The sequence below is a fragment of the Passer domesticus genome, chromosome 2, assembly GCF_036417665.1.
Source record: "Passer domesticus isolate bPasDom1 chromosome 2, bPasDom1.hap1, whole genome shotgun sequence".
Classification (NCBI taxonomy): domain Eukaryota; kingdom Metazoa; phylum Chordata; class Aves; order Passeriformes; family Passeridae; genus Passer; species Passer domesticus.
In genome coordinates, this window is record NC_087475.1 from 10,968,863 (window position 1) to 10,989,974 (window position 21,112).

At 34.3% G+C, this 21,112-nt stretch overlaps 1 protein-coding gene across 14 annotated transcripts in view; it reads left to right on the top strand.

The window, feature by feature from the left end:
• The window catches only part of DMD (dystrophin), a 1,145,450-nt gene that overhangs the window by 449,783 nt on the left and 674,555 nt on the right, over positions 1 to 21,112 (top strand). For all 14 annotated transcript variants that reach the window (XM_064407380.1, XM_064407383.1, XM_064407377.1 and 11 more), the window contains 5 exons: positions 2,534 to 2,653; positions 8,048 to 8,149; positions 8,305 to 8,412; positions 13,921 to 14,100; positions 19,953 to 20,128. In XM_064407380.1, the coding sequence (XP_064263450.1) occupies positions 2,534 to 2,653; positions 8,048 to 8,149; positions 8,305 to 8,412; positions 13,921 to 14,100; positions 19,953 to 20,128 (686 nt within the window). The remainder of the gene's footprint in view (positions 1 to 2,533; positions 2,654 to 8,047; positions 8,150 to 8,304; positions 8,413 to 13,920; positions 14,101 to 19,952; positions 20,129 to 21,112) is intronic.

A 21,112-nucleotide genomic window follows, 5' to 3' on the forward strand; every position in this document is an offset into this window, starting at 1 on the left:
TTTTTTGTTTTAGTAGCCTTTTAAGTATTTTTTCTCCTGTTACAATTATCCCTTCCTTATAATTTTGTAAAGGAAGCAAGCTACTTTTCAGTAAATATCTAAGGACTGTTGAGCTGTCTAAGCAGAATATGGTATTGGAAATGTTATAATACATTTAAAAATTGTGCTTTTAATTTCACTGGTTTAATTATTCCAGTTATTATTTATTATTATTACAATATATGTGCTACTATTTATTATTATTGTACCATATATAGTTGGTAGATTTTTATAGTTTCATTGAGTTTCTAAAAACATCTGAGCCTTTTTTGGTGCCAGGATTTTTAGTACTTCAAATTAATTTCAAAGGTAAAAGGAGACACTTCAGTGTCCAAATATCAAGATGGATTTGTCTTTGGGTACTTGGACGACTTTGGTAGGCATTTTTACTCTTTTTGAACTAGATTATGTTGGAGTTGTGTAAATTGTTATCTGATAGATAGGACTTAAAGGAATTGTAGGGTTTTATGAGTTTCTCTTGTTGCTATCTTTATTCATCAACATCTACATCCATCTTACTTTTTAAGTCCCTGAAAATTTGGTATTTCTTTAATAAACTCAGGGCAACTTGTTAAAAATTACCATTTAAATTATTTGAACAGTGTGCTCTTGCCTTGAAACTGTCCATCATAAATTCCTGTTCCAACAAGATCCTGTAAACAAGCAATTCTCACCAATGAATTTCATGGTAAAAATAGACACTTGAGTTATAAAGAACAGTCTTTTATTTCAGAGTAAATTGAATCTGCCTGAGGATTAGATAATGATTCAACATTTTGGTTCATCTGTTCCATGACTCCTCAAGTCTTTCACAATGTGGGTGACTCCCACCTCCAAAGTGCCATGCACTCCTGCTAACTCTGGTTTTGTTCTGGGATGTCATCTGTCAGATTCCAGCTAATAAGGAAATTAAAGTCACCTTGTCCATGGCTATAGACTTAGGGAGCAATGAATTTGTTTTGTATGCCTTAAAGAGAGGGTTAAATGTGGGGGAAGTGAGATGTATTATACACATTAATCCATGACCACTCTGCCTCCTCTTCCCTCTCAAGTGCTGGATCATAAAATGTTGAGAAGTCTAAATTCCAGGGATTCCTCTAACAATTTAGTGTACTTCACAGTCCTTGAGAATTGTTTTATAGTCTAGCTCTCTGAAGCAAATGGTACTCACAGGCATGAAAGTCAGAAAAAGGAGGATTCTTATATTGTCTCAATATGCCCATGAAAGAAATTAACTCTAAAATGGATGGTAAGATATTTATGCCCTAAAAAATACAATAGTCTGTGAATCCCTTTCCTATTGCTTATAGCCATATTATGTTTTGGTTTTTAATGTTTTTCATTATTTAAATAAAAGTAAAATGTCTTATGAAAAAGTGCATGAACTTATGTTCTGCGAGGACTTAATATATGAGTGAATTAGTCCACTTGAAAAAGCATCAGAGAACCACCATACTATGAAATTCAACATAGTAGGTAACACAGTCAAGGTTTCTCTTGTGACAGGGCCATGTTATTTTTCAGACTGTAACTATCTCACTATAAATGCATTAATCCCTAGAATACGCTCAGCTGAAGTATTGAGAACATAATCCAGGACTTTGGTTTCCCCAATTATTTTATTGGTTTAAAGCAAGTTAGAGATACCTAAAAAGTGTATCAGGCAAGATGGAGTCCTGGATATCTTGTTGGGTTTTTTTGGTTTTTTTTTCAGGGTAGTGGTATGAAGTCTTTGTGGTTTTAATTTGCATTACCGACACCACTTTAGCTCATTCCATTTTTGTTGTGAGTCCTCTTGCTGCACCAGAGCAAAGGAAGGAGAAAATAGGTCTGGCTGCTCAGGTCTCTGATGACAGAGCTGGGCTGGTTTTGGCTTTGTTAACTATAGCAAATAATTCTATCTTTCATGGCAAGTGAAGGCAAGCAATTTTTTTTCATCAGACATGCAGAAATCATGAAATGCTTTTGTTTCTTGTTTGGTTTCCTGGTTTCTGCAGTAAGTAGGGTACTGCATGAGTTTCCTAATGGTGGGTCACCTCCTGAGCAGTTTTCTCCTATGTGAGTAATGTTGTAGGGTGCCAAACTGAAGTTTGTATGTGCTTGTTTAATGAAATCTATGTGATTTTTAAAAATATTTTTACAATATTGAAAAAAATAATATTTTCATACATTAATATGAAATACAAAATTTAATTCAGTGGCTATTTAAAATCTGCAGGTTAAGGTATGTATACATATTATGTATACATAGCATGTGACTATCTGTAAATCAGCTACATAAACTCAACAAATTGTTTCTCAAGCAAAATTTTCAGTCTGGAATATTGTATAAGACTTAGGACTTGTGAGTAACTTTAAGCTCTGGAGTTCTCATAGTCATTTATGCAAGTTAATCAGTCAGTAGTACTTTTTTTTTTGGTGTTTTTTTTTTTTGTTTGTTTGTTTGTTTTTTTACTTTGGAACACATTTTCTAACATATATCCTTTCATTATAGGCATTTCAAGAAGATCTGGAGCAGGAACAAGTCAAGGTGAATTCCCTAACTCATATGGTAGTGGTGGTAGATGAAAACAGTGGTGACAGAGCTACTGCTGCACTGGAAGAGCAGCTTCAGGTAATGACTATATGACAATGCTGGTCCCAAAAAATTGAAGTAGAAAGTTTTAATAAGCAAAACCAGATAGTGAATGTCCTCATGATCTACAGGATCATAATTTGTAGACAAATAATGATTATCAAGAAGTAACTACGATTTTTCTGCATTTTTCTGAAGTACTTTTGAGGGGAAGTAATAATTTATTTTCTATTATTTTCTCATGACCATGTTTCTTAGGAAATGAAGGGAACTATCACTTAATTGTGTTTTCTAACTACAATCACTTGAGTGTCTTTAAAAGAATGACACATTGGAGATACATTTGTGATAGAGCTAGCAGCCAAGATATTCTAAAAGTTTTTTTCAAATATTAACTTGCTCATAGCAAAAGTTCACATGTTCTTTAAAAGTTTCTTTTTCTTTCACATGTGTCTTTAAAAAGTTACTATTGCTGTATTATTTGTATTCCAGTGCTCTTATTGTAACCTCTGAACAAAATTGGATAAATGAAACTTGATAATTAATATTGAGATACATTGAAGGAGGATTCTCTTGTGTTGGTGGTTGGCTCTCCAGGGAGGAGAGGAATTGTAATATTACAATCAAGATTCTTTCTATTTTTCTCTTTCAGAAGGGAGAAACTGTTTTTCTTTAATTTTGCTTTATTACCTAAGAAAATAAGAGTTTGTGGGTTCTATATCATTAACACCCAAGGTTTCTCTAGAGAAGGTAACTAGCAGGTATAGCTGTACACAGACAGATACCCATGTTCTGTTTTTAATGTAGCTAATTTGGATGCCAATACCAGTAAACCACTAATTGGTTTGGAATTTAGAGTAGGTTTGACTAAGATGATGTGCCTGCCACTTCAAATGTAATTCTGAGTTTTCTCTACTGCCACTACTTAGTCACTCAAGTAGCACAACCTAACCAAGATAGCAATACAGCCTCTACTGATCCATAACTATTAATTCCTCTTGACTTCATGTTAAGTGTCAGAACTGTGGTGCACTTGCCCAAAATAATCTTAACCTTCCAGAGTATCTTGCCAGACAACTCCTTGGAACTGTTCAGTGAAGCAAAGCAGATCCCTAGCAAGAACATGCCTCCAGAAACAAAACTAAACTTTTAAAATACCTTGAATGAGAGAAGAGAGAAAATAATGAACATTATTTGATATTTATGGAACTTGATGTATAAGATGTAGAAATAAGGGATTTTAATAGTGTGAAAAACAAATGAAAGGTTGGTGGATTGTTAGGCAATCTAATTTCACATCTTCAGAATGAAGAAAGAAAAATAAGGGAACATCAGGTGACACAGCTTCATCCCATATTATTACAATAATTGGAAAGGTACCATTATTATCCTGTGCAGCATCTGTGACTGATCCATATTGGAATAAAATATGAAATAGAACTGAGACAAAACTACAATACATTAAAGAAACATCATTAATAATTAATGAAAATTAAACACAGTGGAAATACACAAGTTGTAACTGTACTAGTGCAGAAAACACCAATTATTACTGTCTTGGAAAAAGTACATTCCTTGAAAGTTGCTAGAAAGACAGTTCCTGAGTCCCCTCACCCTGCAGCACAGGCTCTCTGAGCAGAGGATGCTGCGGAACAGAACATTTGCTCTTCTGTTATGTCCTTCATCCACAATTTCTTACAGAAGAATCTGAGAGAAAACATAATTCCATTGCTCTGGAAGTCAAAGAATATGTAGCAATATTACAGATGTTAATAAAATCCAAGTACAGCTATAAAGGTATAGGGTTTAGAGTGTTAGGGAAGTGTGGAAACTTCTATACTTGAATGCCCAGGAGAGCAGAGTTACCACCATCCACCTGCTCTCCTAGTGAAATGTTGCACCTCTTTTTTTGTGTACAGGAACTGTTTGGAATTTTTTTTTTCCATATCACTTGCAGTCTGAATATAAGCACAGGAGATAAAATGTGTTGACAGGCACAGCCATTAGAGCATTTCACAAAGAGCACAATGGAGAAAAGTTCCAAGCTTGATTATGTATCTGTCAGTCTGACTTCTAAAAGTAGAACAAAACAAGAACATGAACTGTCAGACAAAAGAGCTTAATAAGACTGGCTCACTGAGGTGCTGGTCAGAATCAGATTTGGAAGAAAATGAGCATTTATTTCCATGTAATTGTCGAAGATGCATTTTCCAAGCAGGTGCAATTAAGTTTTGCATTTCTTTTTGAGGAGGTGATTCCTGAAATATTTTCACACATATAAATATCTATGTATATAGTGTGTAATTTTTTTTTTTTTTCAAATGTTTGTATAAGAGAATTTTTAAAGCCTAAAATGAACTTTTTGAGAGGTCTCAGGAAGGCTGACAAGAATCTATGCTGATTTTAAATGAACAACAAAGTTCGTTTCTTTCAACAATTACTTTTCAACACTAAAGTTCTTAAGTTTTATTGCCTATGCAAAAACATATCTATTTAAGAGGCAATTAATGGCATAGAAGCCAAAAGTGTCCCCTGAAACAAATTTTTAATTGAAAATTTACCCTTGCTTGGAAAACTAAAACTAAACAGAATTTCAGGGCTTTTCTTAGAAACAGCTGTCCCTCTAAGGTACTTTGAGAGGCTGCAGCTAGACCAGGTGAGTGTGAATATTAAAACTACTTTTACATTACTTTGCTTACTTCACATAGTAATGTGTGACATATTGAGAGGCTCTGTTTATGCTGCTACTAAGAACCTACTATTTAGACTTAAAACTCCAAGACCCCAATTAAACTCAATCCACAGATTTACCAAGGCAGCTGTGGAATAAGGCTCAAATCTATATTTAGTGCTGGAAAATCAAACCACTTTTGTAGCAAAGCTGTTTCTGTACTCTGACTCGTTTCTACAGGAAAAATGGGGGAAATTATCTTCAGCTCAGAGAAATGGCTGGATAACATACAGAAGCCATGAATGCAGAGATTTTTTTTTCCATAATTATACCCAGCAGATAACAGGTCTCTTAAGGACTCTTGTGATCTAGCTCAAATTAGAGGCTTCCCCAGGCTTCAAGGGTCAGGATCTATACTAGAAAGAAATCTGTATAAAGTGTATCAAATACTACTTGATGGCTTATTCCCCTGCTGGGGGAAAGAAGCTGAGAGTGTATTTTTCAGGATTATATATTCATATTATTCAGGGTACTGTCCATTGATTGAAGATGAAATATGGGCTGTTCTTGCAAAAATACATCAAAATAAGTGAGGAATGTTAAAGAGTGAATAGATTATCCCTGTTGACCCACAGAACACTTATGACAGGAAGTTACAGACTTCAGGGATTTCCAAGACCTGCTCATCACAAGAGTATGGTATTCCTGGGTTGTTGAAATCTCCCATAAGGAAAAGGGTTACTGATCTAGAAAGTTCTCCTAAGTATCTGTAGAATAGTTTACATCCTGAGCAGCCTGGAGTTCTCCATCACCGATTTCCAACCGTGGGACTCATTCCACCAAGTCTCATTGACATCACAGCTGTGGGACCTGACCAGTGCTGCCAGTTCCTCCTGTTTGTTTCTTCCACTCTGTGTATTGGTACATGAATTGTTGACCACTTGAGAACTGCACACAAAACTTAATGTTATTTGGTAGAAATTCTATGAATGGGCTAAATATTCAGTTGTAAAGAATTAATTTTGGATGTAGGCAAAAAACATCTTTTCATTTTTTCTCATTATTTTAAAAAGTGGTCTGTAATACCTGATTAGAAAAGCATTTATCAAATAAGGTCTGTTAGTTGCAGGCTTGCAGTACATGATTTTAATCCACTGTTCCCAAGAGTTATGTTTTACTCATTTTCTTCTGTTCTTGTGCTTCCTTACTTTGACCTTTTAGCAGACTAAAATATTTCACCTTCTGCTTTTGATAGTCATATAAAATATTCTTTCTGTGTCCTCTGAGAAGAAAAAACCCAGAATCTTCTTCTGCATGCAGAATTCTCTAAAAATTTGTGTTAGGGCTGTAAGAAAAGGTGTGTGTGGGTTTTTTTGTTTTGTTTTGTTTGTTTGTTTTTTTAAGGAGGGCATTTTAGTTGTTAATGTGGATTCAATCAGTTTCTCTGAAAATTTGTTTTCCCAGATGTTAGGATCACTTGGAGCAGTCTGAGTTTGTGGGCATCACACAGGCTACTATTTGATGTGAAGAGACAGTTAAAGTTGAGCACCATGTGATTTAGTATAATAACTGCTTTATAAATAACAGTCCTGATATGATATTTTGAACTTGAAACTCTGTGTCTTAACCAAACAGTGTATGGTTGTTATGGCCTCTCATGAGAAATAACTAGATTTAAGGTTGGTCACAGAATCAGCACTTTTATCAGTGCAGTTACTTGGCCATTTTAGTTACTTTATTAAAATAAAAGATATTGTCTAATTATTGAGAAAAAAACAAAGGTTGCTGCATTTTTGTTAAGATTAAATTATGATCTCTGTGAGGAATATGTGAATACAAAATATATAGCATTATATAATATCTCAAGTTATTGGGGATCCATATGAGTGATGAAGTAAATAACTAAGTATGAAAAAAAGAAACAAACTATTATCTTTTTATCAGGATATGCTATTAAGTGGATGAGAAATTAAGAACGCAGTAATATAAATTATCTTTCAGGTGTTTATAAGAGATTTTTTTTTGGGGGGGGGCATCAGCTGAATAATTTGCATTTGATGTCCAGTGGTAATTAAGTTACTATAAATCATTGCAATACAAGTTTTCTATCACCAGCTAAAATAAGGGAGAACAAGATGGTGTTTTGTGTAATTTAAATACATACGTGGTAGCATATGCTAGAAATACCTGGGAAACCTCAGTGGGATTTATGCTGGTGTTGAAGTTTATAGGTGTGGGTTTTTTCCCACTGCAAGATTTTAAAAGTGGTAAGAGTTTTTAAGAGTTTTGATCAACTGTATTAATGATGCAACTTAAAAGCCAATTTTTTTTTTAAATAATTTTTTTTTTTTTTTTTTTTTTTTTTTTTTTTTTTTTGCTTTGGCCACATCTTTGGCCATCATGTTTATGTTTCAAGTACTTCTGTTTCGGACATATTAAAGATTTTTAAATAGAGTGATTTTTTTCAAAGTGTAGTACTAGAGACTTGCTAGAAAACTCTTTGTAGATTAGTATTAAAATATTCAGTGTTTAGATCTATTGCTTTCCCTATTCTCTCCATTTTAATTTTATTTCAATAGGCCTGAAATCCATTTCAGTGTAATATGTAACATATTTTAAGGGCATATACCTAAGAAAAAAAGTGAATAAGGAAAATGTTTCCGTAAAAATTTTGTAATGCCATAGGGAAAACCAGCTTTCCTTGTTTAGGAAGAAGAAAGTAAACAAATGCAAAGGTCTCTTTTGTGTTTCTTTCTCTCCAGCACTTTGGAAAACGGTGGGCAGCCATCTGTAGATGGACAGAAGAACGATGGGTCCTTCTGCAAGATATTCTTCGTAAATGGCAGCATTTTGCAGAAGAGCAGGTGAATAGTTTTGTTGTTTTTTTTTTTTTAATTATAAATTGGAATGTTCTTCAAACCATTATACTAAATATAATAATATATTTTCTTTCATTTATATACATTTATACATACAGGAAAGGCCTGACTGAAGTTTTTTCTCTTCAATTTTATTTCAGTGCCTTTTTGATGCATGGCTTACTGAGAAAGAGGATGCTGTGAGCAAAATTCATACAACTGGCTTTGGGGATCAGAATGAAATGCTGACCAATCTAAGCAAATTGGCTGTATGTATTTTTAATTCTTCTATTTTTATGTTCAGCTTCCTTAATCTGAGTCTGCATGCACCCACTCTCAGAGCATACGGTTTAACAGAACATCTGTTTCATGCTTTGGGAGTGGGCTTTGCCTCCTGTGGGTGGAATAGATTGGTCCATAGCCTTGCTGATAAAGGAACCAATAGATACAAATGATTTTCTTGGTTGTTTCTTTGGTCAAAAGTTCATGAAATAAAATAGCATTTTGGTGTCTTAAAAATATGTATTCTTTAATAGTGAAAGTTTCTTTGTTGGTACTGTTGGTGTATGCATTGTGTGTGAGACTATATATACATATGTGCAAAGGAGTTTGCATATGAATAAGTTAGCTTGTCCTTCAGCAAACCCTGTCATACATTCCTTGAACTTGAAAAAGCTGAAGGCTCAGCGGTATGAAAAGTTTAAATTAGTGTTACTTTACAACTGTACCTCAGCATCAGAAATGGAGTTACAGGCAAAAAATGCACCCTTTTCACCATATCCTCCACCTCAGTCTTCAGCAAATCCTCCACCATGCATGGTCTTTATGGAGGGAATGTAAGTCTGGCTGTGCCAGTAGCTGTGAAAAACTTGTGGCAGCCAATGGCTTTGCAGCAGTAGAACCTCTGTAAAGAAAATGTTATGCTCTCTGCTATTTCTGTAATGATGACTGACTAGCATTTAGGGGAAGGAAACACTCATGTCCATGCTTTGGTTAAAATAGGTGAATTATTAGGAAAAAAAAACCCTTGGTAATGTTTTCATACATATTTTTCTTTATTATTAATTAGATATTATTATTATTATGTAATAAATATAAAATATCAATTAATTATATATTGTTCGTTACATATTTTTTACTAGATCTACATATCTTGTTTATATATATCTAAGGCTCAGCCTTACATTTTTAAAAATTAATTTAGGATTTATTTCCTTCTAATCATTCTGTGTTAAAAGTAGAAACATTCAGACTCTGGGTTGCTAAAAATACCATGATATTTATGAGGTTTGAGTGACTGTGATGTTTCTAAAATTTACTTCATTTTGACCTCACATATACAAATGTATAAAGCTTAAAAAAAATAAACTCACAGAATAATTGTTTAATTACATTGTAGCTGGTCCAGAATTACTGTTAGATGTTCTTTTGATTCATAGAATGACTCAGTAGTTAATTTAAGAAGAAAAAGATTGATTTTTAGCATAATCTTGAGACATTAATTATTACACTGCTACATATAGGTTTTTTCTCCTCTCCCTTTTCTTTTTGCAACTCTTTAGGGGTTAATAAAAAATGCATTTAGAAGTACAGACTTAGATTTTGATTCAAGATTTCTTAGGATTAAGTAAACTTCTTCATAAATTAAGGACCACATGGATGGCCTCAGTGTATATATTTCTTGGAAATTCTAGCAATCTAAGATGTGAGCAATCTTGAAGCTGACTTCAAGCCAGGCTTTTAACACATAATGGATTAGAGAAAACTCAGGATGCTTTGGAGTACCTTCAGGAACAAAATGTATTACAAGAAATTCAAATTTATTCCAAAAGAGTATACTTTTTGATTTCAGGAGGTTGCTAGAGGACATAGGCACAGAGGGTTGAAATTTTTGTCACAAATTGTAAGGTAGTAGACTATTAAGGGTTTGCAAGAGTTAAGGATAGGGCCACTTTGGGTACCTTTCAGAATTGCTTGAAAATATGATGTTAAAAAGGAAACAGTTTTGTAGTATTTTCATTAGTTTCACTAATGAACTTTTATGAAGTTAAAATTATTTTTAAATTATGCTGCCAGTTTAAATGGTTAAGCATTATTGTCATGAAATAATTGTGGTCTTACAGGAGACTGAGTGAAAAACATAAAATAGTAAATGAAATTATTTATCCATAACCCTGAACCTCAACAAGAATCATGTCATCCTTAAAAGAACAGGTGGAGTTTATTAATTGACTTTGCTCTTTTTTTCACATTAATAACTTTGATCTTTTTAGAAACACGATTCATAATTTAGTAGTTTAGATATTTAAATATTGGTGGTATGCTGGAAGAAAACTGCCTCTTGAGTGATTTGGAGCAGAACAGTAGCTTTAACTTTTGGAATTCCCTCTCTCAGGTTTCAGACATAGTAGCAGTCATTTCCAAATTCCAGTGGGTATGTGTTTTTACACTCACACAATGCCAAAATGCTATAAGTTTTGTGTGTTAAAATTTACTGTTTTAATCTTGTCTGGACCTTCAGAAATTTATATTTATATATCAGCCACATGATGGTTTTTTTGAAGGGAATTATTCTCCTCTTAGACTGGTTTTCAGAAATAGGGAAAAATGGGATCATACTGTCCTGACCCTGATGTGCATGTTGTGCCTGTCTTTTGGCATATTTTATTTTGACATGTGTTTCAATGTAGTAGAGGAGAAACTGTCACCAAGGATCACTCTTATAAATAGGTCTGAATTGTAAAAGCAAGTCTGTGGGGGAATAAAAATGTATATTTTCACTTAGAATAAAAATGTTTATATTCCTAGCGATATGATATATTGATCCCTCCGTTGTCCAGTCATTTCCAGCAAGAAATTACAGCATTTGTTGTTCCTTTTAGACCTTAAGAATTATAGGTTGGATATTGTAATATCCAACAGGAGCTTCCAGCCTATGTTTCTTTCTCACTCATGGGCAGAACTTTTCCAGATTATGATTGTGTTCTTTAGCCAGTCTCTTTAACTGGACGGAAATTTCTGAAGGTAATTTATTAAAGCATTTAGCATTGTGATTGTTCATTTGAAATTCTACAATCCCTCCTACAAGGCCCTCAGCATTCTAAAGTGACTGATTTGAAAAAGGTCTGTTGAGATACTGTTCACAGTAGGAAAAAACCCTTGGCTTTTAATTCACATTAATGTCCACAGACTGGAGCCTGCACCAGTGTGGGCTCTCCACAGGGTCACAATTTCCTTCAGAGCACATCTGCCTATCCTGGTGTGGGGTCCTCCACAGACTGCAGTTTATTTCAAAGGATTCATTCCGTATTGTATGTGAAAATTTGTCTTTGTCATCAGCTCTCTTCTGGGCTCTTCCAAGTTTAAAGGTCAGAAAAACTGTTGAGCAGGTAGTCGCTCCAGTTCTTAAAATAATTCCTTAAGACAACTGGGCTTTTTTGTGTTTTGTTTTGTTTTTAAATTTTCCACCTACCATTTATTCACTGACTCTATAATTGACTCTTTAATTCTTACAGAAGGTGTAGGGTGAAACAGAACATGGAATAGCTGGAAGATGTGATGCACTGAGAATGTACAACTGAGGTGATATTTTGGTGCCATGTATGGCACAGGCTTGATGGATTCTTTTTCATGTCCTAGGCCTACATTTTGTAATCTGTAAAATGAAGTTGTTTATTTTTGTTTTTTGTAACAAATACTGAGAGCTATTACAAAGGTATATAAGTATACAAGATCTACCTCTATATATTTATAGTATATATTCCATTAATATAGAGTTAAATATTTTCTTGCTTCACCTAATGTTTTTGGTTTTTTTACATATAGAAAAAAAGTTAGATATTACACTATTCCTGACTAGAATAAATTTCTTTGCAGCTGAAAACTAACTTAATGGGTGTTGCTGGTTAGACTAGTACAGTAAGCAAAGTAAGTTTTTGATTTTTAAGGAAAAGAAAAAAGCAAGAAGTAAAAACTTAAACCCCCAAAAATAGAACCACATTAACAAAAATAAGGAAATCACTTTATAATGTTCCAATATCAGGATTCATAGTATGTACTTGGCAGAAGTTATGACTGATATGTTTGATAATTAATTTCAGAAAGAAAACTACCATGTCTTGTCTTCCAAATTGGAAAATTACATATTTTGCAGTTACTATTATTATTTTAGATCTATTATTGCACTGGAAAAGTACCCTGAGCCTATTTTTTGTTATTGTGGCACACTGACAGGTTTTTTAATGAAAAAAATGTGAAAACAGAATCTCCCAGTATAGTTTTCCAGATTGACTGTAGCTTTCACAAAAGCATATTAATTTGCAGTGAGAAGTATCTTTAAAAGGAATTTTTAGCATCCTTCTTCTTGTGTTGTTTCACTTTCTGATTGTGCTCCAGGTATCTTGGATTGGTGCTGAACTCACAGCAGTGTTATACAGCTGTTGGGGGCTGAGGTGATTGGAAATCAAACACTGCTCTTCAGAACTAACCAGTGTTTCAGAGGATATAATTTATTATTCCAGTCACCGTATGGTGGCTTCCACATGATTTTTTTCTGACACTGTAGGCGTAAAAAAGGTCAAATATAGCAGTGCTTGAAATTTTACATGCTAAACTGGTTTGCATCTACTTTCCTCCATCTGTTAGGTCTCCTACTACCCTGAAAAGAGATTCTTCAATATGAAGTAAGCTTCTACTTCTCAGGGACACATCAATTTAAATTTTGATATTAACTGTACCTACTCTTAATAATTATGATGTTTCAAATCAAATCTGATTAGAAAGAGTACTGATTACAAAGACAATGAATCTTTCTTTGCTGAGTTGCATTTGTAATTACAGTTTTGGATTATATAGCTGTAGGAAAGTGTATGTAGACTAAATTTTGTTGTCTAACCACTTGCTTGTTTATCCTTTTCATGCCTTGTGGATTAGACTGCAATGCACAACTGCATAGAGAGTTCAAAGTTTGGCTGTAGTTACCAAGATTAGGGTGTAGACAATAAATGTTTAAAGAATGCAAATCAGTGGAGTAAATCAGTTAAAGCTTTAAAAAGTAAACCCAGGTAAGAACGGGAGCTGTGGATGAACCATGGAGCTATGAATAACCTGTTTCATAAGCAGACTTGCATGTATAGATCTCAGGAGTTTTAAGGTCCCTTGGCACAGTGTGTTTTGGATTTTGGGGTTTGTTGCTGGGGGGAGTTGTTTTTATTGCTTCTTTTTTTGTTTTGTTTTGGGTTTTTTTTGCCTTTTTTTGTTTTGTTTTGTTGGGGTTTTTATGTTTGCATGTTTTAATTCTGATTTGGGATAAAATATTACTTCTCTAGGAAACCCTTATTTCAATATGCCATATATAACAAAGTACATTAACGCTTTAAAGAAAGATTGTTTGTCATGTTGATAGTTGTTAGCATGAGTGCAGTTTTAAGGTTATTCCTGTAACACAACTGTTAGTTTTTTGATTCATGTCATCACCTGAAGCCTGCTGGGAAGTTTGGAGGTGCTCCACCTGCACCTCCACCTGCAATGTTATGTTGCTGTGTAAGCTCTGCCAGCAGTTTTTACAGAAACACTATGGAATTATAAGAGCCTTAACCCATTTTCAGCTCTTTCTGATATTGTCCTTGTGATTTTTCTTCTAAGTTTTTTGGTTTCCTTTTTTTGAGTGTTTTGGTTTGGGTTGGGATTTTTTGTTGGTTTTTTGGGGGTTTTTTTTGGGTTTTTTTTTTTTTTTTGGTATGAATGTGTGTTCTTCCTTCTGTTATTTTGTTTAACAGATCCTAAAAGGAGATCTAGAAATGAAAAGGCAAATGATGAGTAAGCTGAAGTTGCTCAGCCAAGATCTCCTTGTAGCTGTGAAAAATAAAGCAGTGGCTCAAAAGCTGGAAAGTCGTCTTGAAAATTTTGCTCAGCGCTGGGAAAGCCTTGTGCAGAAGGTGGAGAGCAACTCTAAACAGGTTTGTAGAAAACAGTTTTATCAGTTTATGACAATCAGATCCTTTGACAGTCAAATGCTTAAAGTAGTTTTAGTGCTGTTTGTCATCTTGTTTTAATTATTTCCCCTGCATGATTGCTTAAGACATATTTTATTTTTAGGACAGCATAATACAATGATAATATAATTTTCTAGAATTTTAATTATCTCTTTAGTTTTTAATCTCTAGTTATAGTGTTGATTACTTTCTTGGGTTGTTAACTATGTTTTCAGGGATGATACAAATCATAATGAAAATACCTTTCCAGTTAATTTATTTTTAACCTATAATAGCACACTTTTTTTGTAGCTGTCTCTTTGAAATGGCACGTAGTCTGAAATTAGTGTAAAAACTGTCTGCTAGTTTAAGTGAAATTGGCTTTTTCAACTTGAAAAATTACTAATTGATTGCTATTTTACTTCTGTATATAACATGCTGATTTATAGATTAAAAAGAGAGGCTACAAGAAAGAGAAATTTCTTAGAAAAAGAAAGAAATCAATCTATACCTGTAGCCAAAGTGCCAATGAAAAAATATAACCTGCTATTATTTTGACCACTTTGTGTTAACTGTAATGTATTTTAAAAAATAAATTTATTTTTTAAACCAGGTAACAGAATTCAGCGCTCTGGTGTAGTACCCAAACCCATATCCAGTCATTTTGCCTAGACATCTTGTTAGCATCTCTTCCTTACTGGATTTAAACCCAAACCAGCTCCCTTCTTTCCATTCCATTATCTCACTAATACTGGGATACTTTTGAGCTGTTGCTGTACATCTGGTAAAATGGAAATGGATATTAAGGCTTTTTAATGAAACAGCACTGAGCAGAATGTTACTGCAGGTACCTCTGTCCTGTCCATACAGGTCTCTCACACTTCTTGTCAGTTTGATTCAATTCCCTTGAGCATGCTGCCCTTTTTTGTTGCTCACTACTAATACTTCTACCAAATTATGTTTGGGTAATTAAAGAAAAGATGCTATACTTCATGTAGTAATCTGAATCCCTCTTAGTAACCTTACTTTTAACTCATACCTTGATATTTTAGCTTGCTCTGTGATAGTTAGAAAAAGCAGGTGAAGTTGGACAAATCATTTTGGGAGAATATAAGGGAAGAAAATGGTGGAAGGGCACAATTTCAGTTAGAAAGCAAAACCATACTGCATGCACAGCATTTAGGAGTTGAATATAAGATATAATTTCCACAGTATATTTGCTGTGGAAAACCTCCTGTTTCAAAGTAGAGGAAAATTCCAGAGATTCAGTTTTAAATTTGGGATGGCTAGGGTCACACAATTTAAGGAAGTTAGTAAGTCACTCAAAATTGTTCAAGTCCTGTTCAGATTGGTGGTGGCTCCTAAATGCAGTTACTAGTTTAGAAAATGGAACTTAGATTACGGAAAATGAAGTGATCAGTCCTGAGACTGTAAACATAGATCAGCACAGCTGGGAGATGCTTTGGATTCCCAAAACAGTCTAGCTGTGCTATCACAGCAGAATGTTTCAGTGGATAAGCTCTTCCTCCAAGGGGAAGCTGCTCTGCTTGGGATAGAAGTGGTGTGCTGCTATGGAAATACTTCTTCACCTTCTGGAAACATTGCACAGTTAGACCTGGCTGGAGGACCTGTTCCTAAGGCACTCTTACACCGTTCAGACTTATTTTCTGTGAAATACTGATGGTGTACTTGTCACCACGGGTTTCTGTCTAGGCAGGGCAGATAATTTCAGTGAGGTTTTTACATGTATTCGTTGCAGAGCTCATTTATGTGTTTACACTGTGAGGAAAAAATGAAAGATCTTATTACGTTCTCTAGTCATGAACTGGGGAGGAGGGTGAAAAATAGAATATTTTCCACTAAAAACTATCAGAAAATGTATGTTTTATTCTTCAAGCTTAGATATTGCCTTCAAAATTAACTTTACATGGTTAAGTGGTGGACTTGGCAGAGCTAGGTCAATAGTTAAACTCAATGATCTTAAATGTCTGTTCCAACCTACAGGATTCTATGATTAATAATTTTCATAGGGTGCTCATAATTGCATTTTTGTCCTTAGTTATTTCCCCTCTTAATAAAGTGTCACCAAATGATTAACTTGTTAACAAAATAAGAAATTAAATGGAAGAGACAACCTCAGGCTCAGTTCAAAGATGATTCTCCAACTAGACATATAAAGTAGCTATAAATCCCAAAGGAAAAGTGCAGAAAGTAGAATGTGAGTTCTTCCACATTTGGCTGAATTAATTGCTCTTGAATTCAAGCATCTAATCAGAACACATAGCTGAAGATCCTGCTACAAATGACTGGATGGCAAGAGTGTGTGTGAGAGAGAGAAATCTAAAAAGCAGTTTGTCCTCATCATGAAAATGTCAGCTTTCCTTCACTGACCACACAGTGGAATCAAGGACAAGGACAGCTTGTTTAGGCTATATGTGGAGCTTCCAGAAACTCTAAACCCAGCTTTGCTGAGCTCATTATGCTCCACTAAATTGTACTGAAAATCTTTCCAAACTAAAGAAAACACCATTCCTCATCTGAACTTCCCCGCTCACAGAGATAAATTTCATCAAAGAACAGATGACAGCTCCAAAAGTGAGTGTAAAGGAAAATTATGAGTTTATCAGGACAGAGGGCACTTCCAAAGACAGTAATAAATGTTGGCATTAAAGGAAGGCTGCTGTATAAATGAGAAATAAAATGCCATAAAACTACTGAAGTGCTATACACACATTGTACATATGTTTGCCTATAGATGATGAAAAAGATTTGAATTTGTCTGCTAGGAAAAGGGATGAGTTTTAACATGTTTCGAAGATGGGCTTGATGTGAAACTGCTGGCAAACATTGTGCTTTGAAATCCTTTTAATGTGCACCCTTGTGAGTCACCTCAGCCCTTGCTGTATGATTTTCTAGCGGGTTAAAGCCCTAGTGTATGTTACCCCTTCTCAGAATCACATTTGCTATTCAGGTACTGAGAGGAATGAAGAAAATATAGAGTTATTATTTGCACTGTCTTTGAATAATACATGAAACACATAACTTTTGTGATTAAAAGGGGTTTGGAATTTTTTGGGGTTTTTTTTTTGGGTTTCAGGGATTTTTTTTTGTTTTTATGGGGTTGTTTTGGTTGGTTTTTTATTTTGTTTGGGGTTTTTAGTTTGTTTTGGGGGATTTTTTTGTTGTTTTTTGGGGGTAATTTTTTTTGTTTTGTTTTTGTATTTTTTAACCAGGTTAGCCAATAAAAGTTACTTCTTTTTTTTTGTATTTCCTAATATTGTTAATGATTGTCCTTTTCATACTAAACTGTATGCAGTTTAAACGTGAACCAGCTTCATCTTGTAAGGTTGCAATCTACCTTTTAGTCTTTCCCTGTCTCTAATTAGAATAATTATGAACTTCAAATTCACTTCTCCATTCTCCTTTTGAAGCATGTAGTATTTAACCTCCACTCCTGTTGATTAAGCATGGAAAATACTTTTTTTATTGTTTTAACATCCAAATCATTACGCCCCCCAGCATCGTGCCTTGACTGCTCTGAGCAGTGATTGCTCTGCCAGCTCTGGAAGTGCAGTTGCCCATCTCCAGCTGCAGCTGCTACTCCTGTAATTGGTATTATGCTGCAGATGATTCCTACAGTGCCCTAGCTGTGGTTTATTCTATGTTACACCTTCTTCACTGGAAACTCTGCCCTGGTATTGATTAGCAAATGAAAACATGGCAGGATATGACCCTGGGTGTCTGAAACATAATCCTATTATTGATTTTTGGATAAAACAGAGTGTAATACAAATTTTATGAGAAGAGGAAAGAGACAGAAAGACTGTACCCAAAATTATATAATAGGCAAGAAACTCTTTCTGTTCTAATGTATAGTCAGCTCAGGGAGAGATGACATCAGGTTCTATCCTCAAATGACATGGAACCGTAGACATCAGGAGCTTTAACTTGCTTTTGCTTCTGCCCTCTATTTAATTAAAATAAAATGGAAAATAATGTTGTATAGAGTTTCAATAAAAATGTATGGAAATTCTGACTTCATATTATCATGATTTCTTTAGAACAAAGTATCAAAATCAATGCATCTTGTTGAGAGAACTAGAACAAGAATGTTACCACATAAAATTTTAGTGGCTAAAAAGTCAACTGGGTGTGTTTCCTTCCAATGAATTTTGTAGTTCATATGTTACCTAAATCCCTGCAGGTCACAAGCAGCTTATTCAATTGTCATAATTAATCCATATATATTTTTTTTAAATCAGCTCTGAATCTAATTTTTTTAGTCTTCTTAATAGTCCAGAGTCTGCTCTAAAATCTAGAGAGCTGCCTGTTTCTAGAGATGGAAGCAGAGCATTGGGTTAACTGCTCTGTGTAAGAAATACTGCCAGTTTACAGTGGTAAAGCACTTTCCTAGTCATCACTTCCACTGTCAGCCTGGACAAAGAACAGCAAGACTTTTGTGTGGAAGACAATGGGAAGAATTCAGCAGAGCTGGCAAGAATTTGTTGGGGTGTTTTTACAGGTTTCTTGGCTTTACTGATATTGTCTGCTGGGAAGAGGCTGCTTGCTAACAGTGTTTCCCTTTCATTGTCTTTCTATTTTTCTTTTTCAATGCAGGGAAGCATTGCGGAGAAGGTGTTAGACCTGGTTTCCTCTTCATTGTTTATAGAATCACTTATGTCTCAATAACTAAGCCAACTCAATTCTCTTCCTGAGTTTCTGATGCAAGAAGTAATAGATAATTTATGTATGGGTTTATGGACTTTTAGATATTGGCATGTCTGTTGTTGAATTGGACACCCAAATTATTGCATGTTAGCAATAGCAAAGAAGCAGGGCTTTTCGGGTGCACGACTATTTCTTCTCCTGATATAATTTTTTTCTTTTATTTTCTATTTCACTGCCCTTAAACTGTGAGGTGGTCATTGGGGCTGTAACTAGAGCATTTTGACAAATGAGCCATCATCTGACAGAATCAAAAAAAGATGTGGCAAATTCCTCATGAGTTTAGGGATTTAAGAACAGCTGCCCACATTTGAGTTGGAAAATGTTATATGGAAAAAATAAAAATGGGCAGTACATGCATAAGCAGTGTACAAGCAACAATGAGCAAAAAATATTTCTGATCATTCTTTTTTTATTCAGCTGAGCTATACAAATGTTTTTTTTTTCATATTACCAAAGCAAAGCTAAATGCATTAGATAGGTGGTGTTTACAGTGTTACATACCATGGGTATTAGTATCTGGTGTGACCCCTAAATATTGTTTTTTAATTATGAAATAAAACTGATGCAAATTACTTTGCCTTCTAGTGTGTGTGCTTTAATTTAAGATTTCCAGACAGAAAGTTAACTGCCCTTTCATGCAAGTATGTTATGGTGGATTACATTTGATTAGAAAAATTTTATAAGTGATAAGACTAATAATTGGTAATGTAGTGTCGTTTTAGTGTCTTTATCACCTTTCAAGGAGCAAATTTTCAGATGGGGGCAGTCTGAAATTAGTATTTAGTAATAGTAACATTTTATTTATTTGCTGTAATTTTATTCCATTGTAAAATTCCATTAATTTCTTTTCTTCATTCAGCATGGATTACAGGGAGCTATAAGTTCATTAGAATCCTTTTTGATTTTGATATTGGCTTTTGCAGATAACTTATTCACACAGCGTGAGTCAGATAAAACAATCTAGCTTGAGTTGCGTATAATGTTTTTTCCTGAAGGTCAGCCTATGATCAGATGAGAGCAGTTTCTCAGTATTTTCTATTGCTCCTACAAACAATCTTTACTGAAGTCTTTCAAATAATGTATGACCTCTGTTTTTGTACTTCCCACAGATTTCGCAGGCTGTCACTACCACTCAGACATCACTAACACAGACAACTGTAATGGAAACTGTAACTATGGTGACCACAAGAGAGCAAATCCTGGTTAAGCATGCTAAAGAGGAACTCCCACCACCTCCACCCCACAAAAAAAGGCAACTCCTTGTGGATTCAGAAATTAGAAAGAGGTGAGAATCATCAAGAGACAGAGAGAGAATGCTGATAGAGTCTGGACAAAAATGCAAAAATTGTCGTTTGACTGCAGTATTTTTCTGTATGCTATTTTGAGCTTAAATTTGTATTTCTGTTCTCTGTTAGGTTACCAGCTGATTATTATCTTTATTTACTCAGCATGAGTTATGGATTATGTTGTGCTTCTATTGCACCTATTTAATAGTATAGAATATTAATGATTGCATCAATACTATTGCATAGGAATTATAGTCAGTTCAAGTCCTTATATGTGGCATCATGGGGATCCCACTTGATTAGGGTCTTGAAACATGATGAGCAAGAAGCATTCCATTAATTCTAAGATTTTTCTATTCTTTAAGAAGAATTTTATAACAGTTAAAATACTAGTAATGGAGATATTGCCTTCTTTCTAAAGTTCATTGTATTCTTCTCGGCTTATGGGTCAGGAATAAAAATAGCACTTTTCCCAAGGCAGTTAGTATTTTGTGAAACGTGCATTATTATTACTTTCAGCTTTTTTTTCATGTGTAACTCAAATACAAGTGACAAGGGATTTTATACTGATGCTGAGCACTAGTTAAAGTCAGGAGAAAAAAATCTCATGTGTTTAAGCAGGATTTGCTGAAGCACTAAGATTCTAAATGAGGTGTTAAGAAGGTAGATTTCAAACATTCATTGTAATGTTTGTTTTGGAAATGTTTTTTGCTATTCTGTTAAACATGAATTCCAAGGTAATAAATTTGAGGACTGAAAAGGATGTGAAACTGCATTTAGTATCTCGTTTCTATATACAATATCTTTGTTTAGTTCAGTGTGTTTACCAGGACAGTTATTTTCTTATAAAATAGTGTTTCACTTATTAAGAAGACTGAAAGAATAGGAAAAATCTGACTTCTTTTTAATTGAAGTTTTATATTGTAAAAATAGGTACTTTTTATAGTAGGCATTGTACCTGTGTTTAACCATTCTAAAAGTAA